The sequence below is a fragment of the Heteronotia binoei genome, chromosome 8 (genome assembly GCF_032191835.1).
Source record: "Heteronotia binoei isolate CCM8104 ecotype False Entrance Well chromosome 8, APGP_CSIRO_Hbin_v1, whole genome shotgun sequence".
Taxonomy (NCBI): Eukaryota; Metazoa; Chordata; class Lepidosauria; order Squamata; family Gekkonidae; genus Heteronotia; species Heteronotia binoei.
The window spans coordinates 119,455,746-119,481,721 of record NC_083230.1 but is presented as its reverse complement, the minus strand read 5'-3'; the positions used below and the strand labels follow the sequence as shown (position 1 = coordinate 119,481,721).

Sequence of the window (25,976 nt, the reverse complement as noted above, 5' to 3'; positions counted from 1 at the left end):
TCAATTGGATATAATGTCATACAGTCCACCTTCCAAAGTGGCCATTTTCTCCAGGTGAACCGATCTCTGTCACCTGGAGAGCTGTTGTAGTTTGGAAGGTCTCCAGCCACCCCCATCTGCAGGAGAGTCGTGTAAGTCTGTTGCAGCCAAAACAAAGAGAACGCATGTATCTTTTATCAGCTTGCCTGGACTAGAACGCACTTCATCGGATGCATAAAGTACATGTGAGAATGTGCCTGTAAATATACTTAGAAGGGAAAAATAGTAAATAGGCAACGTGAAAAAAGAAAGTAAGATGCAATTTACTCCATTACATTTTAACGCAAAACTTAATGCTCAGAATATAAAACATCTAATTCAACAATAACATCTACATGCTTTTTGCCTGTACTTCCCACCGGGCGCCTTTAGGCGTCAGTATAGAGCTTTCCTCTCCGCCTAACGAAGGGACCGTTACGGATTTTGCCTAGACTTTTCCACGCGGAAGGAACGGTCAATCTCTTGTAGCGCGGAGTTTACGTATCCCTTTCCGTAGAATCCCGCCTGGCCTGGTTACATCTTTGGCGGTCGCGAAGGCTCCCGCTTAGCTCCTCCCATCGGGCCGGTACGTTGTTGGCGTAGCGGTGGCCCTCCTTCCCAATACGCGCGGGACAAGTCAGACGCATTTCGCCTGCGCTCCGCTCGATGAGGCTGATTGGTGGGCGCTGTTGGTGACGTGCAGGGTCTGCCGTGGCCGAAGAGGAGGCGCCTTGCGGGGCTTCGGGAACTACGCGGCGGCCCGGCTTGAGGCCTAGTTCGGAAGGGTGAGAGGCGCCTTCATAGCTTGCGAAGCGGAGTTGTAGAGGGCAGGGAGGTTTCAGAGAGGGCCATGAGGACGACGGAGAGTAGGGGCACTAGTCTTGAGGGTGCTTTAGTGGAAAGGTGGGGCGGGGGGGGGGAGCTGAGCCGGTTGAGGAAGGAAATTAAGAATTTATTCTTATTTTAGTTCATCTTGTTTGCCTACCCCCGCCCATACTTGCAAAGCACGGAAAGAATCCAGCTCTATAAAAAGCGTGGTGGTGAATTTTCCTAGGTTTTAAATGTTTTGTGTATGTTTGAAATATCTGGAGTGAACAGTTATCCTGAGCACGTGCAGAGTGCCTTTCGCATGCCAGCGAAAAATAACAGCCATAACCGTCCCCCCAACCACATAAACTTCTTATGTTGGAGGGTTATGTAAATGGGGTCGCTGCCTTCCTTCCACTTTGGGAGGGGGGCTATACGTGATGCTCTGGGGCGGGGGGGGGGTGCAAACTGTGGCTCGGGAGCCACTTGTGGCTCTTTCACACATATTGTGTGGCTCTCGAAGCCCCCACCACCCCATTGGCTGACTTGGAGGAAGCATTTGTCTCTTTAAATCACTTTGCCAAGCCAGCTTGCAGAATGCATTTAAAGTTAAAGTTGCTTTATTTCTACCTCTCCCATCTATTTCCTTCCTTCCTGAGCCAGTTTGGTGTAGTAGTTAAGTGCGCGGACTCTTATCTGGGAAAACCGGGTTTGATTCCCCACTCCTCCACTTGCAGCTGCTGGAATGGCCTTGGGTCAGCCATAGCTCTGGTGGGAGTTGTCCTTGAAAGGGCAGCTACTGCAGGAGCTCTCTCAGCCCCACCCACCTCACAGGGTGTCTGTTGGGGGGGGAGGTAAAGGAGATTGTGACCACTCTGAGATTCAGAGTATAGGGTGGGATATAAACCCAATATCTCCCTCCCTCAAACATCTGACATTCATGTCTTGCAGTTCTCAAAACATCTGATGTTTATTCTAAGTGGCACATATTAAGCAAGTTTGGCCACCCATGCTCTGGGGTTAATCTTTTTAGCTTAGAAAAAATAACTTGGGGAGAGTCAAACAAAATAGGAGTTGATTGCACCTTTAAGACCAACTTAGCTTTATTCAGAACATAAGCTTTTGTGTGCATGCACACTTCTTCAGACGAGGAATGAGGTACAGTAAGCAGAGCCACATATAGCTGGTGGGGTTTGGAATGCAAAGTGGCACAAAGTTAAAATTCAATAGCAGAACAGTAAAATTAACAAATTCAGAAAACCTTTGATCTGGGCTGCATCAGCATGGGAAACTGTAAAACAGTAACATGTCAGAATGTGAGAATTCCTGTTAATTATTTTATTTTCACGGCTGGTAACATCATTAGGGTTTGTAGAATCTTTCAGGATCAAGTGCCGTGTTCTACTGGAGAAAGTTTTCCTTTCAGACGTTTCGTTCTCAGCTGCGGAGAACATCCTCAGTGGCGTTGCAGCCGGAGCAGGCGCTCAGACCTTCTTGGCTGCTGTGCATTGAGTGAAGAATGAAGGTCAGCCAAGAAGGTCTGAGCGCCTGCTCCGGCTGCAACGCCACTAAGGATGTTCTCCGCAGCTGAGAACGAAACGTCTGGAAGGAAAACTTTCTCCAGTAGAACACGGCACTTGATCCCGAAAGATTCTACAAACCCTAATTATTCTATTGCTAATAAACCTGGGTCAAAATGAGGGCATTACTTTCCCAGAAGTTTTTCCTGTCCAACTAATTTACCTTTTAACATGTAACATAAATATATACATCATTGTAGTTTGCCATTAGGAAAAAATACATTAAAATATAATGGAAGAAGGGTTTAGTATATGTAATGAGATAACCAGCCGATATCCCTTGTCTGAGTATGTCAATACAAAAGCATTATTCTGATACACTATCCTAAAAAAGAAATACATTGGAATACTGTGGATATATCGCCATTCTTGGTGAAAGTGGGTTTAGCATATGTAATGAGATTAAAAAAAACAACAACATCTCTGTTCAGTCATGGGGAAGTGTTTGTTTCAAGTTTCATAATAGTTTCATAAGAGAGTCGTGGGCCTTCCTGTAGCATCTCTTTGGTTCCAATTGGAAGCAGGATGCTGATGGACTATTGGCCTGATCCATCACAGCTACATCTTTTGTCAGATCTAGCTAGGGTAGGCGCAAATGTTCAGCTGGTGTCATATAGTGGAGAGAAACCTGGGTTCAAATCAGGTATGCCAGCCTCCAGGTGGGACCTGGGGATCCTCCAGAATTACAGCTCATCTACAGACTACAGAGATCAGTTCCCCTGGAGAAAATGGATGCTTTGAAAGGTGAACTCTGCGGCATTGGGACCCTTCTGAGTCCCTGTCCTTCCCAGGGTCCATCCCCAAACCTTCAGGAGTTTCCCAACCTGGGTCTGGCAATTGTAGCCCTCATACCTTGCCGGAAGCCTGGCAACTCTAATTCAAATGTCGATTCTGCTGCAAACCTTATTAGATATTCTTTGGTCAGGCACTATCTCTTGGTTATTTTGCAGCTTAAAAACTATTCTCTTTGAAGAAGAAGATGACATTGGATTTATATTCCGCCCTCCACTCAAGAGTCTCAGAGTGGCTCACAATCTCCTTTACCTTCCTCCCCCACAACAGACACCCTTTGAGGTAGATGAAGATAAAGGATTTATATCCCGCCCTCCACTCAAGAGTCTCAGAGTGGCTCACAATTTCCTTTATCTCCCTCCCCCACAGCAGACACCCTGTGAGGTGGGTGGGGCTGGAGAGGGCTCTCACAGCAGCTGCCCTTTCAAGGACAACCTCTGCCAGAGCTATGGCTGACCCAAGGCCATTCCAGCAGGTGCAAGTGGAGGAGGGGGGAATCAAAACCGGTTCTCCCAGATAAGAGAGCTCTGGCTAACCCAAGGCCATTCCAGCAGGTGCAAGTGGAGGAGTGGGGAATCAAACCCGGTTCTCCCAGATAAGAGAGCTCTGGCTGAACCAAGGCCATTCCAGCAGCTGCAAGTGGAGGAGTGGAGAATCAAACCCGGTTCTCCCAGATAAGAGAGCTCTGGCTGACCCAAGGCCATTCCAGCAGGTGCAAGTGGAGGAGTGGGGAATCAAACCCGGTTCTCCCAGATAAGAGAGCTCTGGCTGACCCAAGGCCATTCCAGCAGCTGCAAGTGGAGGAGGGGGGAATCAAACCCGGTTCTCCCAGAGAAGAGAGCAATGGCTGACCCAAGGCCATTCCAGCAGCTGCAAGTGGAGGAGTGGGGAATCAAACCCGGTTCTCCCAGATAAGAGTCCGCACACTTCACCACTACACCAAACTGGCTCAAGGAAGGAAGGAAGGAACTATCTTGAGCAGATGTTGCGGACGGGCTATATACATATTTTGAATAAAGTTAGTTAAAAACATTGGGATATAGGTGTAATAACGTACAGTTCTGGTATGGCCGGTTATTGTGGATTATTTGGTAATTTCAGACTGTGATGGTGGAACCATTTCAAATGTATATACTTTTAATAACCTAGTCCTGCCTGGGTTCATCCTTACTGGATTTTATTGTGTGTTTATCATTTTACACTTTACTAGTGATATATCAGCTGGAACAAATTCCAGATTGTGCTACCTGTTACTGAATATACAAAAACACTGGAGTGATTTCAAATCAATTGAGATGTGATCCGCATATCCAGTTTCAAATGCCTCGTTGGAAGCTGAAACTATGCTCTTTAGGTCAATCAGAGAGAACAATTATTTATATTATCTGTTTGTCCACCTTTCTCACTGAGAGTAAAGGGAGATTACATGGTGTAAGTCACTGCAGTGGACAGGGTAAAACATCTAATTACCGGTGTAGTTGGATTAGGCTGTGGAAATTAATAACTAAGTGAAAATCTGGAACAAAGCTGAAACAAAGCATAAATATTATTGTGACATGTTAAATGATGCAGGAATTACATAATAGGATAATATGTATAGTAAGAGAGAGTTACTTTATAGCCTTCTTAAGGTCTGCTGCTTTAGCAAAATACTGGACACAGTTGTTTATCTCAAATTACAAACAGAGAGGGCAGGAAGGCAGCTAAGAACTTGGAAACTAAGCAGAGATGGTGCTTGGAAGGGAGACCTCCAAGGAAGGCTCTGCAGAGGAAGGCCATGGCCAACCACCTCTGCTTCTCCCTTGCCTTGAAAGCCCCTTGCTGGAGTCACCATAAGGCTTGGATGAGAGACCACCAAGGAAGGCTCTGCAGAGGAAGGCCATGGCCAACCACCTCTGCTTCTCCCTTGCCTTGAAAGCCCCTTGCTGGGATCACCATAAGGCTTGGATGAGAGACCACCAAGGAAGGCTCTGCAGAGGAAGGCCATGGCCAACCACCTCTGCTTCTCCCTTGCCTTGAAAGCCCCTTGCTGGAGTCACCATAAGGCTTGGATGAGAGACCACCAAGGAAGGCTCTGCAGAGGAAGGCCATGGCCAACCACCTCTGCTTCTCCCTTGCCTTGAAAGCCCCTTGCTGGAGTCACCATAAGGCTTGGATGAGAGACCACCAAGGAAGGCTCTGCAGAGGAAGGCCATGGCCAACCACCTCTGCTTCTCCCTTGCCTTGAAAGCCCCTTGCTGGAGTCACCATAAGGCTTGGATGAGAGACCACCAAGCAAGGCCCTGCAGAGGAAGGCCATGGCCAACCACCTCTGCTTCTCCCTTGCCTTGAAAGCCCCTTGCTGGGGTCACCATAAGGCTTGGATGAGAGACCACCAAGCAAGGCCCTGCAGAGGAAGGCCATGGCCAACCACCTCTGCTTCTCCCTTGCCTTGAAAGCCCCTTGCTGGGGGTACCATAAGGCTTGGATGAGAGACCACCAAGGAAGGCTCTGCAGAGGAAGGCCATGGCCAACCACCTCTGCTTCTCACTTGCCTTGAAAGCCCCTTGCTGGGGTCACCATAAGGCTTGGATGAGAGACCACCAAGGAAGGCTCTGCAGAGGAAGGCCATGGCCAACCACCTCTGCTTCTCACTTGCCTTGAAAGCCCCTTGCTGCGATCACCATAAGGCTTGGATGAGAGACCACCAAGGAAGGCTCTGTAGAGGAAGGCCATGGCCAACCACCTCTGCTTCTCTCTTGCCTTGAAAGCCCCTTGCTGGGATCACCATAAGGCTTGGATGAGAGACCACCAGGGAAGGCTCTGCAGAGGAAGGCCATGGCCAACCACCTCTGCTTCTCACTTGCCTCGAAAGCCCCTTGCTGGGGTCACCATAAGGCTTGGATGAGAGACCACCAAGGAAGGCTCTGCAGAGGAAGGCCATGGCCAACCACCTCTGCTTCTCCCTTGCCTTGAAAGCCCCTTGCTGGGGTCACCATAAGGCTTGGATGGGAGACCACCAAGGAAGGCTCTGCAGAGGAAGGCCATGGCCAACCACCTCTGCTTCTCCCTTGCCTCGAAAGCCCCTTGCTGGGGTCACCATAAGGCTTGGATGGGAGACCACCAAGGAAGGCTCTGCAGAGGAAGGCCATGGCCAACCACCTCTGCTTCTCCCTTGCCTCGAAAGCCCCTTGCTGGGGTCACCATAAGGCTTGGAGGAGAGACCACCAAGGAAGGCTCTGCAGAGGAAGGCCATGGCCAACCACCTCCGCTTCTCCCTTGCCTCGAAAGCCCCTTGCTGGGATCACCATAAGGCTTGGAGGAGAGACCACCAAGGAAGGCTCTGCAGAGGAAGGCCATGGCCAACCACCTCCGCTTCTCCCTTGCCTCGAAAGCCCCTTGCTGGGGTCACCATAAGGCTTGGATGAGAGACCACCAAGGAAGGCTCTGCAGAGGAAGGCCATGGCCAACCACCTCTGCTTCTCACTTGCCTCGAAAGCCCCTTGCTGGGATCACCATAAGGCTTGGATGGGAGACCACCAAGGAAGGCTCTGCAGAGGAAGGCCATGGCCAACCACCTCTGCTTCTCTCTTGCCTTGAAAGCCCCTTGCTGGGATCACCATAAGGCTTGGATGGGAGACCACCAAGGAAGGCTCTGCAGAGGAAGGCCATGGCCAACCACCTCTGCTTCTCCCTTGCCTCGAAAACCCCTTGCTGGGGTCACCATAAGTCAGCGACGATTTGACGGCACTTGGCACACAAGTCCTGGGAGGTGGGGAATAGCTGAGGGTCCAACTGTGTGCTTATTGTTTAAAAAAATCTTTAAATACACGGTAAACACAAAGTGTTGGGGGGGCCCCAATGAATCGGAGTGCTATAGCTGCCCCCTCGACTCACCACGTCTTTTTTGCCTTACAGTTCTGAACCGGGACGAAAATGTCTCTCTACGACGACCTGGGAGTAGAGACCAGCGATTCCAAGACCGAAGGCTGGTCCAAAAACTTCAAACTGTTGCAGTCACAGCTGCAAGTCAAAAAAGCGGCGCTCACCCAAGCAAAGGTAGCGTAGCGGTTTGGTCAGATATCTTCCTCCTCTTATTGCCGGCTTAGATCCCAGTAGAATGTGTAGCAAACTATAATAGATGTTATAACCTCTTGAGAAACCATGCCCTCTAATTAAACTAACAAAGCCAGAATTATGGCACTTCGCACCTGCAACAGCAGTCTGCTTTTTATCGCCCTCCAGTGTTGTTTCAGCCCTGCTGTGTTCTAACACTAACAAACACAGATCCCTGTTTGTGATTCTTTTAATCTGCTAAAAATATTCCCAGGATTCTATATTAAGAATTCCCACTTCTATTAAGAACTGCTGCTTGCCATTCCCATTTTGTCGGATGAAGCCTGCTGAAGAGCATATGAAAGCTTACACTCTGAATAAAACTTAGTTGGTCTTAAAGGTGCTCTTGTCTACTGCTTTGTTCTATTGCTTCAGACCAACACGGCTGCCTACTGGGATCTGTTAATTCATCTATCATGGGAATAGTTCATCTATCTTGTGAACAAAGCTGTAGACAAGTGCACCTTTAAGTGCACTTGTCTACTGCTTTGTTCTGTTGTTTTATTGCCGGCTTGTCACCTTAGAATAAAAGATCATATAAAGTGAGATATAAATTTATCATTCTGCATCACACCCTCTAAAACCAAGGGTGGCCAAACGTGCTTAGCATAAGAGCCGCGTAGAATAAATGTCAGGTGTCTGAGAGCTGCAACACATGGATGTCATATGTTTTGAGAGCCACAAGACAGGAAGGAAGGAAGATGGGGGAGGGAGGGAGAGGTGGAAAGAAAGCAACTTTGAATACATTATTCTAGCTGGCGTGGCTTGAAGAAATGATTTAAAGAGAGAAATGCCTTCTCCAAGTCGGCTGACAGGGCAGTGGGGCCTTCAAGAGCCACACCATATGTGTGAAAGAGCCACGTGTGGTTCCCGAGCCACAGTTTAGCCACCTCTGCTCTAAGCTGAGTTAGTGTGAGCTAGCTCACAGGTTTTTTTAGCCTCCGGCTTGTGCATTTTTGTCTTTGCTCAGGAAGGATGGCCCCAGAGCCAACTAATTGACGCAATAGCTCACAGCTTTAATGCCAGTAGCTCAGGGAGTAGAATTTTTGCTCACAAGACTCCACAGTTTAGAGGGAACATTAATTGCATTTCATTGTAGAAGAGCAAATGTGTCTTTTTTCAGAGAGTCGTCGCGTTGGCCTACAGTGGAACAGTTAAAAGATTCAAGTCCAGTTTGACCAAGCTCCCTTCATTAGGCACAGGAGAGCAGAAATGTAGGTTTTCAGTCCTTTTATCCTCATTCAGGGATTCCCAGCAGGGTGCCAATGCGGCTCACCAACACCTTTCCTGGTGCCCACCAAGTGTTTTTTTTTTTTTAGAAAGTAGGTAAGACCAGGTGGAACTTTTGCCCAGCTGGGCTTCTGATTGGCTACTGGAGATTTGATCGGCTGCGTGGTTTTTTTTTTAAAAAAAAGCTTGCTTTGGTGACAGCTGCTCCCTTGGCACAAGTATCTTCAGCGTGTGACTGAAGGTGAGCTGTGGCAGCCATTTTGTAGACGGCTTCACCTTCCCGGAGCAGCCGTTTTGTGACCCCGCCCATGCCGCTGTTTCAGAATTCCAAATATGCCCGCAGGCTCCAAAAGATTGAGGACCCCATCTTTGTCAAAAGGCGAGGGGTGTGTGGGAAAGAATGCTTGTAAAGGATGCAGAAATGCAATGCATATTGTAACCAGCATGATTAGAGCAGAGGAGAAATGCCAGGGGGGCGAAAACTAGCATCTGTCGTGTCTTGTGTGCTTTTGGAAAATGTCTTTGCACGCACTCGTGCATCACCGGCTGACTGAACTGACCCACGCTGGCTTATTTGTGTGTGTGTGCAAAAAGTGTACTGAGACTTTTCTGCCGCAGCATCGTCTGCAATTGGGATCAGCGTGGCCTTCTAACTCATTTTATGGTTTTATTAATTTTAGAGTCAGAGAACAAAGCAGAGCACAGTCCTGGCTCCGGTGATTGACCTGAAACGAGGCAACGCTTCCGATGAGAGGCAGATTGCAGACACCCCACCGCACGCGGCAGCTGGCCTCAAGGTGAGATTTGGAGAGCCGTGTTGGTGTAGTGGTTAAGTGTGCGGGCCCTTATCTGGGAGAACCGGGTTTGGTTCCCCACTCCTCCACTTGCACCTGCTGGCATGGCCTTGGGTTAGCCACAGCTCTGGCAGAGGTTGTCCTTGAAAGGGCAGCTGCTGTGAGAGCCCTCTCAGCCCCACCCAACTCACAGGGTGTCTGTTGTAGGGGAAGAAGATAAAGGAGATTGTGAGCCGCTCTGAGACTCTGATTCGGAGAGAAGAGGAGAGCTGAGGAGTCCTAGGCAGAAAGCAACTAGTGCAGGTTAAGGGAAAAGGCCTGGATGGTTTTTCTTCCGTGATCCTGTCCTGGAGGAAATAAGCAAAACAATGTTTAAGGCTATTACAGTGCATACAGCAGGCCCACATCCATGGCAAGAGACCCTCTTGACATTGGGAAGAAGGATCAAGTGTGCTCCAAAGCACATTGGTTTTGCTGACAGGTATTTTTTTAAAAAATAATTGACATATCTTGCTCGTTTGATTCCAGGACCCCGTTCCCAGTGGCTTTTCTGCCGGTGATGTGTTGATCCCTCTGGCCGACGAGTACGATCCCATGTTCCCCAACGACTACGAGAAAGTAGTGAAACGCCAGCGGGAAGAACGGCAGAGGCAGCGAGAGCTGGAGAGGCAGAAAGAGATCGAAGAAAGAGAAAAGTAAGTCATTTGGGCCACAGGCCGTTAAAACTGTTGTTGTCTTAAACTGTTTGGGTTGTAGTGAAGACATTGGGAGCGAAGGAGTTCGTCATGCAAAGGCCAGCATGAATAGTTTTTTTATCTTGTCCATCCCGTTTTATGTTGCTATTTGTTATTCACATGTTCACCACAGGATGAGTTTTCAGGTATTACGGACCACTCCTTAACAGCTGTAGCAAGACGTACTCATTCCAAGGGATCTGATAAGAGGAGGAACATATTGTAATGAAATAATTCAGTAGCAGAGTTCATTGGAACCAGTGTACTAAAAGAAACGTGACCATCTCAGAATAAGTAGAGAACATTTTGTAAAGCACAGACATTTTTATTAAATCAGAAACAATTACACTGTAGGAAAGAATACCAAAACATTCTCCTGAAATATATTTGTTTCAAAATATGATAAAACTTGTCCATCTAAATCTATTTGTCTGTCAGTCTGTCTGTCATCTATCTATCTTCTATCTATATCAATCATCTATCTATATCTATCTGTCAATCGGTCTATCAATCTATCATCCATCTGTCATCTATCTATCTATCATCCATCTATCTACCGTCCATCTATCTATCTATCTATCTATCTATCTATCTATCTATCTATCTATCTATCTATCTATCTATCATCCATCTATCTACCATCCATCTATCTATCATCTATCATCCATCTATCTACCGTCCATCTATCATCCATCTATCTACCATCCATCTATCATCTATCATCCATCTATCTGCCGTCCATCTATCTATCATCTATCATCCATCTATCTATCATCTATCATCCATCGATCTATCATCTGTCTATCTATCATCTATCTATTATCTATCTATCATCTATCATCCATCTTCTTATTATTATTATTTTAGTTTTCTAAATTTAAGGTTTAAAAACAATTAAATTAACAATTAAAATACATTTCATGGTGCTAATCAGGATGTCAGCATAGGTGGGATCATAACTTTTCTTTCTTCTGACAGTGATCCTCTGGTGATCATAACTCCTCACGACCCACTTAGGTATTAAGGGCCTGTCGAACATATTGCAAAACACATCAGTTTTTATTAAAGCGGAAAAATTGCACTACAGGAAAGGATACCAAAACATTCTCCTGAAACCTGTTTGTTTCAAAATATAAAACTTGTCCATCTAAATACATATCTTTGTCTGTCTGTCTATCATCTATCTGTTTCTCTACTTGACTTCTGATATAGTCCATTACATTGTAGCCATTAAAGCGGTTTCCCAAATGCTGCGGAACATAGCTACAATTAAAAATATTTGCCAGAAAGGCACAGTGCACATTTTAGCTCCTGTTCATTACAGTTGATTCATTTTAAATATGGAGTTACGGATATCATGGACCACCAAAAAAAAGTGGGTTCCAGATCAAATCAAGCCTGAACTCTCTCTGGAAGCCAAAGTGACAAAACTGAGGCTACTGTACTTTGGTCACATTATGAGAAGACAAGACTCGCTGGTGTAGTGGTGAAGTGCGCGGACTCCTACCTGGGAGAACCGGGTTTGATTCCCAGCTCCTCCACTTGCACCTGCTAGTATAGCCTGGGGTCAGCCATAGCTCTGGCAGGAGTTGTCCTTGAAAGGGTAGCTGCTGTGAGAGCCCTCTCCAGCCCCACCCACCTCACAGGGTGTCTGTTGTGGGGGGAGAAGATACAGGAGATTGTAAGCCGCTCTGAGTCTCTGATTCAGGGAGAAGGGCGGAGTATAAATCTGCAATTCTTCTTCTTTATCTGGGAGAACCAGGTTGGATTCCCCACTCCTCCACTTGCACCTGCTGGAATGGCCTTGGGTCAGCCAGAGCTCTCATAGGAGTTGTCCTTGAAAGGACAGCTGCTGGGAGAGCCCTCTCAGCCCCACCCACCTCACAGGGTGTCTGTTGTGGGGGAAGGAGATATAGGAGATTGTGAGCCGCTCTGAGTCTCTGATTCGGCGAGAAGGGCGGGGTATACATCTGCAGTCTTCTTCTAATGCTAGAGAAAGTGGAAGGCAGCAGGAAAAAGGAATACCCCAGGGGTGTCAAAATCATTTGTTATGAGGGCCGGATCTTACATAAATGAGACTTTGTTGGGGCTGAGCCGTGTCGGGCCGGGCCATATGTGTATCTATTTAAGATTAGGTAGCAGATATATAAACTTTATAAAAGACACAGACAAACACAATTAAAGATTTTTTTAAAAAATCCTTAAAATAAAATGTGCTTAAAACATTAGCTCTCGTTGGTCTTAAAGGTGGTTTCTTTGTATCTCTCCCATGGGATCCAGGGAACTGGGCAAAAGAAGCTCTGGCTCTTTTCCTCCCTCCCCAGGGGACCGGGAAGGGGAGGAGCCTCAGCCAATAGAAGGAAGAGAGGCTTGGCTTAGTAACTCTGCTGTGCAATTGAGAGAGCCTGGCAAAACAAGCTCTCCCTCCCCCTTTCCTCCCTGAGGGATGAGCCTCAGCCCATGAAAATAGAGGCTTTGCTCTGTAGATCCTATTAATTGAGCAAGCCTTGTGCAGAAGGAAGCAAGAGAGAGGGAGAAGGAAGCAGATGATAGCCAATTGCTTGGGGGCCTGATAGCCCTCCAGGGACCTGATTTTGCCCCCGGGCCGCATGTTTGACATCCCTGATTTAAATGGACAAGTTTTATCATATTTTGAAACAAACAGGTTTCAGGAGAATGTTTTGGTATTCTTTCCTGGCAAAACAAGCTCTCTCTCCCCCTTTCCTCCCCAAGGGAGGAGCCTCAACCAATGGAGAAAAAAGAGACTTTGCTCTGTAGCTCCTGTGCGATTGAGCAAGCCTTGCAGAGCAAGCTGTGATGCAGAAGGAAGCAAGAGAGAGGGAGAAGAAAGCAGATGACAGCCAATTGCTCAGGGGCCTGATAAGAGCTCTCCGAGGGCCTAATTCGGCCCCCGGGCTGCCCGTTTGACACCCTTGAAATACCTTTTGTAAAATGGATTCACTCAATCCAGTTTGATATAGCGGTTAGGAGCGGCAGAACCTAATCTGGAGAAGCGGGTTTGATTCCCCACTCCCCTCCCCCCACATGCAGCCAGCTGGGTGACCTTGGACCAGTTCCATTTCTCTCACTCAGCCCCACCTGCTTCACAGGGTGTCTGTTGTGGGCAGAGGAAGGGATGGAGATGGTAAGCAGGTCTGAGACTCTGAGTGCAGGGCGGGGTATAGATCCAGCTCTTCTTCCGCCAAGGAAGCCGCAACCCTCAAGTTTGCAAGTCCTAGAACCATAGATTGAATGGCGCCATAGAGGCCATCTAGTCCAACCCCTGCTCAATGCAGGATCCGCCGAAAGCGTTCCTGAGACGGGTTTGTCCAGTCGTTGCTTAAAGTGCCACTGAGGGGGGAGCTCACCACCTCCTTTGGTAGCTGATTCCACAGCTGAACCTGAGCAAGGCTGTTAATGACAGAATGTTTTGGAAGCTGCCATAAGCTGGAATCAGCTGGGCAGCACTTAAAGCGCAGACAAGCTGTAAATGTGTTGTTGATGACATCCTTCGTTGATATCCCGAGACTGATACTATTATATTCGTGTGGTGTTGAAGTGCCAGAATATCTGAATACGAGGGCATGACTCAAAAGCCTCCATGAGATCTTTCAACATAGATCTGTTCGCTGTGGCTCGGGAGGCACATGTGGCTCTTCCACACATGTTGTGTGGCTTTTGAAGACCCCACCACCCCATCAGCTGGCTTGGAGGAGGCATTTGTCTCTTTAAATTGCTTCTCCAAGCCAAGCCAGTCAGCAGCTTGGAGAATGCATTTTAAAAGTTCCTTCCTCCCTTCCCTTCCCTTCCCTCCTTCCTTCCTCCCTCTCTTCCTCTCCTTTCCTTCCTTCCTTCCTTCCTTCCTTCCTTCCTTCCTTCCTTCCTTCCTTCCTTCCTTCCTTCCTTCCTTCCTTCCTTCCTTCCTTCCTTCCTTCCTTCCCACCCTTCCCTCCCTCCCTCCCTCCCTCCCTCCCTCCCTCCCTCCCTCCTTCCTTCCTTCCTTCCTTCCTTCCTTCCTTCCTTCCTTCCTTCCTTCCTTCCTTCCTTCCTTCCTTCCTTCCTTCCTTCCTTCCTTCCTTCCTTCCTTCCTTCCTTCCTTCCTTCCTTCCTTCCTTCCTTCCCTCCCTCCCTCCCTCCCTCCCTCCCTCCCTCCCTCCCTCCCTGTCACGTGGCTCTCAAATATCTGGTGTTTGTGCTTGCGGCTCTCAAACATCTGGCATTTATTCTACGTGGCTCTTATGTTAATCAAGTTTGGCCACCCCTGGTATACACAATGTAGCTTCAGGTGCCATTAAAACTGAATCTTGACCCCCCCCCTTCCCAGCTCTTACCTCAGCAAATATTAACCTGGGTCAGAGGAGGGTGGTCATTAATTCAAATCGGGACCAAATTACGGTTTTTATCTTATGTAGCTCTTTGAGGTAAGACATAATTGTACCGGGAAAGTATTCATGCTAAAGGGAGCAAGATTTGAGGCTGGCAGCCCCTTAAAGATATAACAGGATTTCCAGGTTAGAAGCTTTTGAGAGTCAAATCTCTCTTTGTCAGCTGCTTCTCTGCAAAAGGGAGCTTTGACTCATGAGCGCTTGTGCCCTGGAAATCTGGCTGAGCTGGGTTCGAATCTAACTCTTCTGCTGCAGGCCAACCCGGCAACCCGCTTGGAACTGGACATGGTGGCAGCTACAAGCATAGCCAGCTTCGAGAGGGGGTTTGGATAAAAATATGGAGTAGAAGTCCATCAGTGGCTATTAGCCACAGCATTTTATTGGAACTGTCTGGGACAGTGATGCTCTGTATTCTTGGTGCTGGGGGGGGGGCAGCAAAGTGGAAGGGCTTCTAGACCCACTTGTGAACCTCCTGATGGCACCTGTGGTTTTTTTGGCCACTGTGTGACACAGAGTGTTGGACTGGGGGGGCCATTGGCCTGATCCAACAGGGCTTTTCTTATGTTCTTCTGTGACACAGATTGTTGGACTGGATGGGCCATTGGCCTGATCCAACATGGCTTCTCTTAGGTTCTTAGCTGTCTTCCTGCCAAGGGACTGTCCTCTTAATTTCTGTTCTAACTCCCAGGAGGCGCAAAGACAGGCACGAGGCGAGCGGCTTCTCGAGACGGCCGGATCCAGATTCCGATGAAGACGAGGACTACGAAAGGGAAAGGAGGAAACGAAGTAAGAGACGCCCCACTGATGAAAACATAGAATATGACACTGCTAAAAACCCCACCCTGTTTGACAGCACATGGGGTCTTCCCCCTTCTTTGCGTCAAAATTTATTCTCTTTGATTTGTTTAGTGTTCAGGGGGTGGTCAGATTTGAGTGGATGGGATAGGCTGGGTCTTCCCTAACTAAGACATTTGCGAGTCAGACTTCCTCCTCCCTGCTTTTTTATTGTGTGTGTGTGTGTGTGTTTGGGGGTTCTTTGAGGGAATCTGGCCTTCTTGGATGAAAAGCCCATCCCAGGCTAAGTGAGAGGATATCCCAGAGGTTTCAGCGATAATGCTGGTGTCAAAAGAACATAAGAGAAGCCATGTTGGATCAGGCCAATGGCCCATCCAGTCCAACACTCTGTGTCACATAAGAACATAAGAGAAGCCATGTTGGATCAGGCCAATGGCCCATCCAGTCCAACACTCTGTGTCACATAAGAACATAAGAGAAGCCATGTTGGATCAGGCCAATGGCCCCTCCAGTCCAACACTCTGTGTCACAGAAGAACATAAGAGAAGCCATGTTGGATCAGGCCAATGAGCCATCTAGTCCAACACTCTGTGTCACATAAGGACATAAGAGAAGCCATGTTGGATCAGGCCAATGGCCCATCCAGTCCAACACTCTGTGTCACATAAGAACATAAGAGAAGCCATGTTGGATCAGACCAACGGCCCATCTAGTCCAACACTCTGTGTCACATAAGAACATAAGAGAAGCCCTGCTGGATAAGACCAACGGCCCATCCAGTCCAACACTCTGTGTCACATAAGAACATAAGAGAAGCCCTGCTGGATCAAACCAATGGCCCATCCAGTCCAACACTCTGTGTCACATAAGAACATAAGAGAAGCCCTGCTGGATCAAACCAACGGCCCATCCAGTCCAACACTCTGTGTCACATAAGAACATAAGAGAAGCCATGTTGGATCAGGCCTATGGCCCATCCAGTCCAACAATCTGTGTCACATAGGAATATAAGAGAAGCCATGTTGGATCAGGCCAATTGCCCATCCAGTCCAACACTCTGTGTCACATAAGAACATAAGAGAAGCCATGTTGGATCAGGCCAATGAGCCATCTAGTCCAACACTCTGTGTCACATAAGAACATAAGAGAAGCCATGTTGGATCAGGCCAGTGGCCCATCCAGTCCAACACTCTGTGTCACATAGGAATATAAGAGAAGCCATGTTGGATCAGGCCAGTGGCCCCTCCAGTCCAACACTCTGTGTCACATAAGAACATAAGAGAAGCCATGTTGGATCAGGCCAATGGCCCATCCAGTCCAACACTCTGTGTCACATAAGAACATAAGAGAAGCCATGTTGGATCAGGCCAATGAGCCATCTAGTCCAACACTCTGTGTCACATAAGGACATAAGAGAAGCCATGTTGGATCAGGCCAATGAGCCATCTAGTCCAACACTCTGTGTCACATAAGGACATAAGAGAAGCCATGTTGGATCAGGCCTATGGCCCATCCAGTCCAACACTCTGTGTCACATAAGAACATAAGAGAAGCCATGTTGGATCAGGCCAATGAGCCATCTAGTCCAACACTCTGTGTCACATAAGAACATAAGAGAAGCCATGTTGGATCAGGCCAATTGCCCATCCAGTCCAACACTCTGTGTCACATAAGGACATAAGAGAAGCCATGTTGGATCAGGCCAATGAGCCATCTAGTCCAACACTCTGTGTCACATAAGGACATAAGAGAAGCCATGTTGGATCAGGCCTATGGCCCATCCAGTCCAACACTCTGTGTCACATAAGAACATAAGAGAAGCCATGTTGGATCAGGCCAATTGCCCATCCAGTCCAACACTCTGTGTCACATAAGAACATAAGAGAAGCCATGTTGGATCAGGCCAATTGCCCATCCAGTCCAACACTCTGTGTCACATAAGAACATAAGAGAAGCCATGTTGGATCAGGCCAGTGGTCCATCCAGTCCAACACTCTGTGTCACATAAGAACATAAGAGAAGCCATGTTGGATCAGGCCAATGGCCCATCCAGTCCAACACTCTGTGTCACATAAGAACATCAGAGAAGCCATGTTGGATCAGGCCAGTGGTCCATCCAGTCCAACACTCTGTGTCACATAAGAACATAAGAGAAGCCATGTTGGATCAGGCCAATGGTCCATCCAGTCCAACACTCTGTGTCACATAAGAACATAAGAGAAGCCATGTTGGATCAGGCCAATGGCCCATCCAGTCCAACACTCTGTGTCACATAAGAACATAAGAGAAGCCATGTTGGATCAGGCCAATGGCCTATCCAGTCCAACACTCTGTGTCACATAAGAACATAAGAGAAGCCCTGTTGGATCAGGCCAATGGCCCATCCAGTCCAACACTCTGTGTCACATAAGAACGTAAGAGAAGCCATGTTGGATCAGGCCAATGGCCCATCCAGTCCAACACTCTGTGTCACATAAGAACATAAGAGAAGCCATGTTGGATCAGGCCAATGGCCCCTCCAGTCCAACACTCTGTGTCACATAAGAACATAAGAGAAGCCATGTTGGATCAGGCCAATGGCCCATCCAGTCCAATACTCAGTGTCACATAAGAGCGTAAGAGAAGCCATGTTGGATCAGGCCAATGGCCCCTCCAGTCCAACACTCTGTGTCACATAAGAACGTAAGAGAAGCCATGTTGGATCAGGCCAATCGCCCATCCAGTCCAATACTCAGTGTCACATAAGAGCATAAGAGAAGCCATGTTGGATCAGGCCAGTGGCCCATCCAGTCCAACACACTGTCACACAGCGGCCAAAAAAAACAAGTGCCATCAGTGGGGCCAGAAGCCCTCCCACAGTGCCCCCACAAGCACCAAGAAGACAGAGCATCACTTGCCCCAGACAGAGAATTCCAACAATACGCTGTGGCTAATAACCGCTGATGTCGTGCTTTGGGGTTGGATACAGGGGAGAATCTTACTTCTGCCCCTGTTCTGAATCTGTAAACTGGAAATAGTAGCGCACGAGTGTGAAAAGGTCCAAAAACTTAAAAGATGCTGTTAGTACGATTGATATCAGGAGACAGGATGGAAAGCTTGCCGAGCGAGCTGCGCATCAGTGCCTCCCAAGTCATCTCTGATTACTTAAGGCCGGTAAAAAGCCCATCTGCTTTTCATTGGCTGTGGAAGCAGGAAACGGTTTGCTCCTCTGTCTTCCGACACACAGCTGCAGAGGACTCCGCTTGATGAAAGCAAGCGACATCGTCTGCATTCCTGGCAGCCCCTCTGCTCGAACCTCCGGTTAATTTCAAAGCCGGGAATCTCTGAGCCGCCAGGCTTCCGGCTTTTCTCCTTCAGTTATCCTCTTGCTTTTCATTGCTGTTGTCAGAGTGACTGCATAAGTAGTCACTGGGACCGATGCTGACAAATGCTGCGTAAGATAACTGTGGTGGGTGGGTGTGTGTGAAGTGCCATCAAGTTGCGCTGGTGTTTGGTGGCCCAGCAAGGGGCTTTCAAGGCAAGTGCGAAACAGAGGTGGTTGGCCATTGCCTTCCTCTGCAGAGCCTTCCTTGGTGGTCTCTCATCCAAGCTGTATGGTGACCCCAGCAAGGGGCTTTCAGGGCAAGGGAGAAGCAGAGGTGGTTGGCCATGGCCTTCCTCTGCAGAACCTTCCTTGGTGGTCTCTCATCCAAGCCTTATGGTGACATCAGCAAGGGGCTTTCAGGGCAAGGGAGAAGCAGAGGTGGTTGGCCATGGCCTTCCTCTGCAGAGCCTTCCTTGGTGGTCTCTCATCCAAGCCTTATGGCGACCCCAGCAAGGGGCTTTCAGGGCAAGGGAGAAGCAGAGGTGGTCGGCCATTGCCTTCCTCTGCAGAACCTTCATTGGTGGTCTCCCATCCAAGCCTTATGGCGACCCCAGCAAGGGGCTTTCAAGGCAAGGGAGAAGCAGAGGTGGCTGGCCATTGCTCTCCGCAGAGCCTTCCTTGGTGGTCTCCCATCCAGGTGCCAACGCTTCTTAGCGTCCAGTTTAAGGTGACTCCACCAAGGGGCCAAGCAGTAGAAAATGCCAGTTTCAGTTTGTTCATTGGCTGCATTGAAATTGTGTCATTTCCCAGTAGTCGTTACAGCTGTCGCCTTGATGTTTAACTGTAATCCTACTTTTTTTGGTACCTTCTGCTGATTTCCTTTTTCGCACGTTTGTTGGTTTCTTTTGCAGGTATGGGAGGAGCAGCTATTGCGCCGCCTACGTCTTTGGTTGAAAAGGACAAAGAACGTACGTCAGCCTTCAGTTCCCTTCCAACATGTTCGATCAGTTGTGCTCGGAACGTCCATCTGGGGCACTGCTTTGAGTGCCCTAAGCACAGTCATGCCCTCCGAAGTCCACTGAAGTTAGCTGGCTTAGGCTGTAACTCTGCTCACAGACCCACAGTGTGTTTCAGAGGGTTCTAGAGGGCACTGGCCTTTCAGAGCAGTGGCCAGGCCACCCCCCTGTGCAAACTGAGGCCTGGCTGTCTGTATCTGGACCATGTGATGTGATGGTTAGATTAGGCCTTGGTGACCCAGCTTCGAATCCCCATTCTGTCAGAAAAGCTTGCTCGGTGACCTTGGAGAGCCAGTTTGGTGTAGTGGTTAAGTGCATGGGAGAACCGGGTTTGATTCCCCACTCCTCCACTTGCAGCTGCTGGAATGGCCTTGGGTCAGCCAGAGCTCTCTTATCTGGGAGAACAGGGTTTGATTCCCCCCTTCTCCACTTGCACCTGCTGGAATGGCCTTGGGTCAGCCAGAGCTCTCTTATCTGGGAGAACCGGGTTTGATTCCCCACTCCTCCACTTGCACCTGCTGGAATGGCCTTGGGTCAGCCATAGCTCTCTTATCTGGGAGAACCGGGTTTGATTCCCCACTCCTCCACTTGCAGCTGCTGGAATGGCCTTGGGTCAGCCAGCGCTCTCTTATCTGGGAGAACCGGGTTTGATTCCCCACTCCTCCACTTGCAGCTGCTGGAACGGCCTTGGGTCAGTTATAGCTATTGCAGGAGCTGTCCGTGAAAGGGCAGCTTCTGGGAGAGCTCTCTCAGCCCCACCCACCTCACAGGGTGTCTGTTGTGGGGGAGGAAGGGGAAAGGAGACTGTGAGCTGCTCTGAGATTCAGAATATAAGGCGGGGTATAAATCCAATATCTTCTTCATCATCTTCTTCAGTCTCAGCCTGTCCTACTTCACTGGGTTATTGTGAGGATATTATTATTATTAGTTTATTTACGTTCCGCCCATTCCCCCATGGGGGCTCAGCGGAGTGGAGGAGGATAGGGTGGAGGAGAGGAGAGCAGCTTTGGCTCTCCATTGGGGAGAAAGGTGGGGTGGTGTAAGCTAAGTAAATAAATGCTTCAGTCTCTGGGTCGGGCATGACTGCTCTTCCATATATAAAGAAAACTTTGCCAAATTCTGATGCAACAAAGTGAGGCCTGGCTGTCTATATCTGGACCATGTGATGTGATGGTTAGATTAGGTCTTGGTGACCCAGCTTCAAATCCCCATTCTGTCACAAAAGCTTGCTCGGTGACCTTGGAGAGCCAGTTTGGTGTAGTGGTTAAGTGCGCGGACTCTTGCCTTTCACTTACAACAGTTTATACCAGGGGTAGTCAGACCATGGCTTGGGAACCGCATGTGGCACTTTCACACATATTGTGTGGCCCCTCAATGCCCTCGCTGCCCTGTTGGCTGGCTCTTGGAGAAGGCATTTGTCTTCTCCAAACTGGAAAGCCGGTTTGGTGTAGTGGTTAAGTGTGCAGAGACTGTAAGCCGCTCTGAGACCCTTGATTCAGAAAGAAGAGCAGGATATAAATCTACGGTCTTCTCTTTCTTCTTCTTCTTCTTCTTCTTCTTCTTCTTCTTCTTCTTCTTCTTCTTCTTCTTCTTCTTCTTCTTCTTCTTCTTCTTCTTCTTCTTCTTCTTCTTCTTCTTCTTCTTCTTCTTCTTCTTCTTCTTTTTTATATCACTTCTCCAAGGCAAGGCAGCTGGCGGCTTGGAGAATGCATTTAAAGTTAAATTTGCTTTCTTTCCACCTTTCCCTCCTTCCCGTATCTTTTTCGCCTTTCTTCCTGTCTTGCGGCTCTCAAGCATCTGACATCTATTCCATACGTCTCTTACGTTAAGCAGGTTTGGCCACCTGTGGCTTATGCCCTGGGAATTTTGATGGGCTTTGAGGTGGGCTGGACTGAATTTTGCTGTGCTGGAGAACTGAGATTCCCTAGAAGGTATGAGAACTTCTGTTCCTCTGTTCTCTGAGCCCGGTTGACAGCTGGCTGGAAGAGAACTAGAGAGATCTACGGGCGAAGAGTGCAGGCTGTAAAGACCACCATATAAAACAACAAGGACTTCTTTGTACTTGGGGATGGGCACATTACAGAAATAAAAAAAGAAAGAAAGGTGCTTTTATGATGTCTGAGAAATGCTGTGATTGTCCACTAGATGGCAGGAGACCACAGGGGGTTTAAACCAGTGCCCTGATTGGGCAACAGTTTTGAACATCTGTTTGGTAGTTCTAAATTTGTTGAGAAGCGAGTTGTAGGTGTATAACTAGGTCTGTTTCTGGTTGGGGGCACTACAGCTATCTTATTCTCTTGCTGCGAATTCATTTGGTCTGGTGGTGGTTGTGGAAAGTGCCTGTTGAGTCACAACTGACTTATGGCCAGGGCTTTTTTTGTAGCAGGAACTCCTTTGCATATTAGGCCACACCCTCCTGATGTCGCCAATCCTCCAAGAGCTTGCAGGGCTCTTCTTACAGGGTCTACTGTGAGAGCCAGTTTGGTGTAGTGGTTAAGTGTGCAGATCCTTATCTGGGAGAACCGGGTTTGATTCCCCAATCTTCCACTTGCACCTGCTGGAACGGCCTTGCAGGAGTTGTCCTTGAAAGAAGCTCTTGCAGGAGTTGTCCTTGAAAGAAGGGCAGCTGCTGCAAGAGCTCTTTCAGCCCCACCCACTTCACAGGGTGTCTATTGTGGGGAGAGAAGATATAAGAAATTGTGAGCCGCTCTGAGACTCTGATTCAGAGAGAAGGGTGGGGTATAAATCTGCAGTCGTCTTTTTCTCCTACTGTAAGCTCCAGGAGGATTGGCTACATCAGGGATGTGTGGCCTAATATGCAAAGGAGGTCCTGCTAGAATTCCTTACAGGGCTGTTCGTACAGGGCCTGCTGAGAGCTCCAGGAGGATTGGCTACATCAAGGGTGTGTGGCCTAATATGCAAAGGAGGTCCTGCTAGAATTCCTTACAGGGCCTGCTGAGAGCTCCAGGAGGATTGGCTACATCAGGGGTGTGTGGCCTAATATGCAAATTAGTTCCTGCTACAAAAAGAACCCCGCTTACGGCAACCCCGTGTGGTGCTTTTAGAATGGGGTTTGACATTGCCCATCTCTGCGGCACAGCCCTGGTATTCCTTGGTGGTTGCCCATCCAAATACTAGATAGGGCCGAACCTGCTTAGCTTCTGAGATCGGAGGAAATGGGGCTAGCCTGGGCTATCCAGGTCTGGAAGGAAGGAATTATATGGTGCAAAACTGTTGGGAGAAGACCAGCAGTCTGAGCTTTTGACTCCTGGCACTTACTTGTTTCCGTGCAGCCTCTCGAGGGAAACCTGTCCAAGGCGGTTTACGAAATAAAATATGATAACAGCATAAAAGTGTCAAAAGGGATGAATAAAGCCCAGTTTACAATGAAAAGCAGCTTTTAGGCTGAAAGCATGCTATAAAACGGGTGGCCAACGGTAGCTCTCCAGATGTTTTTTTGCCTACAACTCCCATCAGCCCCAGCCATCGGCCATGCTGGCTGGGGCTGATGGGAGTTGTAGGCAAAAAAAACATCTGGAGAGCTGCCGCTGGCCACCCCTCTATAAAAGATGAGCCGTTTAATTAAAATGTTGGGCAAACAGTACTTTCTAAGAGCAAGAACTGGCTCAGCAGCAGTTTTTGCTGACTTTGAGCTTACGTCTTTCAGCCTGTGTTCTTAGTTTAGGCCAGGGGGACTTAAACTCGCTTAAGCGACATAGAATAAACATAGGATGCTTGAGAGCCGCAAAAGAAGGAAGGAAGGAAGGAAAGAAGGCAAATAGATGGGAGAGGGAGAAGTGGAAATAAAGCAACTTTAAATCAAAGAAGACTGAAGATTTATACCCTGCCCTTCTCTCTGAATCACTCAGAGCGGCTTACAATCTCCTTTATCTTCTCCCCCCACAACAGACACCCTGTGAGGTGGGTGGGGCTGGAGAGGGCTCCCACAGCAGCTGCCCTTTCAAGGACAACCTCTGCCAGAGCTATGGCTGACCCAATGCCATTCCAGCAGCTGCAAGTGGAGGAGTGGGGAATCAAACCCGGTTCTTCCAGATAAGAGTCCGCACGCTTAATCACTACACCAAAATGGCTCTCCGAGAGCCACACAATGTGTGTGAAAGAGCCACACGTGGCTCCCGAGTCTCAGTTTGGCCACCCTTATTTTCGACTGCCTAAAGATTTAAGGGTGCTTCTGAAGATTGAACAGATTCATAGCTCTTTCCTGATTCTGAAGTCTAGGGTATTATTTTAGCTTCACAGTCATTGCTGCCCATTTTGGTGCACTCAGATAGTTTTGCCCGCGTGGTAAATATCTCTTCTCCCTTCCAGCTGTGTCAAATTTCCCGTATGAAGAAGAGTCGCGGCCGCGCGGTTCGTCCTCCAAAGCGGCCATCCCTCCTCCAATGTATGATGAGCCTGAGCGGCCGCGGTCACCAACGGGCCCCAGCAATTCCTTCCTCGCTAACATGGGGTGAGTGCTTGTGGCAGGCCGACTTTTTGTGGGAGATGCCAATGGAGGACTGAGAAAAGACACGTCTGGTTTAAGGGCAGTAACTGGTCGCGGTGCCTTTGCGTAGGCAGAATGTTAATTGTAACTTGAGAGGTACGTTGCGGATAAAGATTGATGATGGTATCGGATTTATATCCCACCCTCCACCCTGAATCTCAGAGTCTCAGAGCGGCTCACAATCTCCCTTATCTTCTTCCCCTACAACAGACACCCTGTGAGGTGGGTGGGGCTGAGAGGGCTCTCACAGTAGCTGCTCTTTCAAGGACACAGTCTCAGAGCGGCTCACAATCTCCTTTATCTTCCTCCCCCACAACAGGCACCCTGTGAGGTGGGTGGGGCTGAGAGGGCTCTCCCAGAAGCTGCCCTCTCAAGGACAACTCTGCAAGAACTATGGCTGACCCAAGGCCATTTCAGCAGGTGCAAGTGAAGGAGTGGGGAATCAAATATGTTTGCCAAAGTTAATGTATCGCTCTAATGGGTAGTACTCTTACATTTCAATCAAAAATGCTTTTTTAAGAGGTTGCCTTTTAATCCTCACAGCCAATCAGAAGCCCTGTTTACCTGGCCCCACCCACTTTCTAAGAGAGCCAGTTTGGTGTAGTGGTTAAGTGTGTGGACTCCTTATCTGGGAGAACCGGGTTTGATTCCCCACTCCTCCACTTGCAGCTGCTGGAATGGCCTTGGGCCAGCCATAGCTCTGGCAGAGGTTGTCCTTGAAAGGGCAGCTGCTGTGAGAGCCCTCTCAGCCCCACCCACCTCACAGGGTGTCTGTTGTGGAGGAAGGAGATAAAGGGGATTGTGAGCCACTCTGAGATTCGGAGTGGAGGGCAGGATATAAATCCAATGTATTATTATTGTTGTAGTTGTTGTTATTATTACTACTACTACAACAACATTGTAATATATAATGAAATAATTATACCACTCACGGCCCGGTTGCCAACAGGCCACAGACCGGGACCCCTGCTCTAGAACCACTGTGTGAGACAGGATGCTAGAATAGACAGACCGTTGGTCTGTTCCAGCAGAGCTCCCCTTACGGTCCTCTTGGTCTCCTGGAACATCTGTGCCTCGGAATATCCCATTTCTGACAGTCGCCAGAGTTCACATCTGTCCTTTCTCTACCCGCAGAGGCACTGTGGCGCACAAGATAATGCAAAAATACGGCTTCCGGGAGGGCCAGGGGCTCGGGAAGCACGAACAGGGCCTGAGCACTGCTCTGTCCGTAGAGAAAACCAGCAAGAGGGGTGGCAAAATCATCATCGGCGATGCTGCCGATAAAGGTAAGTTGGAGAGTGGCTGCGGCGCAGTGGTAGAGCGTCTGCTCGGCATGCAGGAGGTCCCAGGTTCAATCCCTGACATCTCCACTTAAAAAGAACCAGGCAGTAGATGATGGGAAAGACCGCAGCCTGAGACCCCGGAGAGCCATGAAGTGGGGCTGTGGCTCAGTGGTAGAGCATCTGCTCAGCATGCAGGAGGTCCCAGGTTCAATCCCCGACATCTCCACTTAAAAAGAACCAGGCAGTAGATGATGGGAAAGACCTCAGCCTGAAACCTTGGGGACGCGCTGCCAGTCTGAGTAGACAAAAATAACCTTGACGGACCAAGGGTCTGGTTCAGTATAAGGCACCTTCATTTGGGCATCGAAAAGGTGAGGGGTCTGGAGGGTGACGAAGATGGTGCGGGGTCTGGAGACCAAGTCCTATGAAGAAAGGTTGAAGGAGCTGGGCATGTTTAGCCTGGAGAGGAGGCAGGTGAGGTGTGATACGATCACCATCTTCAAGTACTTGAAGGGCTGTCCTATAGAGGATGGCGTGGAATTGTTTTCTGTGGCCCCAGAAGGTAGGACCAGAACCAATGGGTTGAAATTAAATCAAAAGAGTTTCCGGCTCAACATTAGGAAGAACTTCCAGACT

The 25,976-nt window shown here is 48.6% G+C and overlaps 1 protein-coding gene across 2 annotated transcripts in view; it reads left to right on the top strand.

The window, feature by feature from the left end:
- The first annotated feature begins 581 nt into the window (after positions 1 to 581).
- Positions 582 to 25,976, top strand: part of RBM17 (RNA binding motif protein 17) — a 47,659-nt gene continuing 22,264 nt past the window's right edge. For both annotated transcript variants that reach the window (XM_060245997.1, XM_060245996.1), the window contains exons 1-8: positions 582 to 803; positions 7,095 to 7,235; positions 9,203 to 9,319; positions 9,845 to 10,011; positions 15,124 to 15,221; positions 19,446 to 19,502; positions 23,880 to 24,021; positions 25,192 to 25,343. In XM_060245997.1, coding sequence (XP_060101980.1) covers positions 7,113 to 7,235; positions 9,203 to 9,319; positions 9,845 to 10,011; positions 15,124 to 15,221; positions 19,446 to 19,502; positions 23,880 to 24,021; positions 25,192 to 25,343 — 856 coding nt within the window. In that variant the 5' untranslated portion in view covers positions 582 to 803; positions 7,095 to 7,112. The remainder of the gene's footprint in view (positions 804 to 7,094; positions 7,236 to 9,202; positions 9,320 to 9,844; positions 10,012 to 15,123; positions 15,222 to 19,445; positions 19,503 to 23,879; positions 24,022 to 25,191; positions 25,344 to 25,976) is intronic.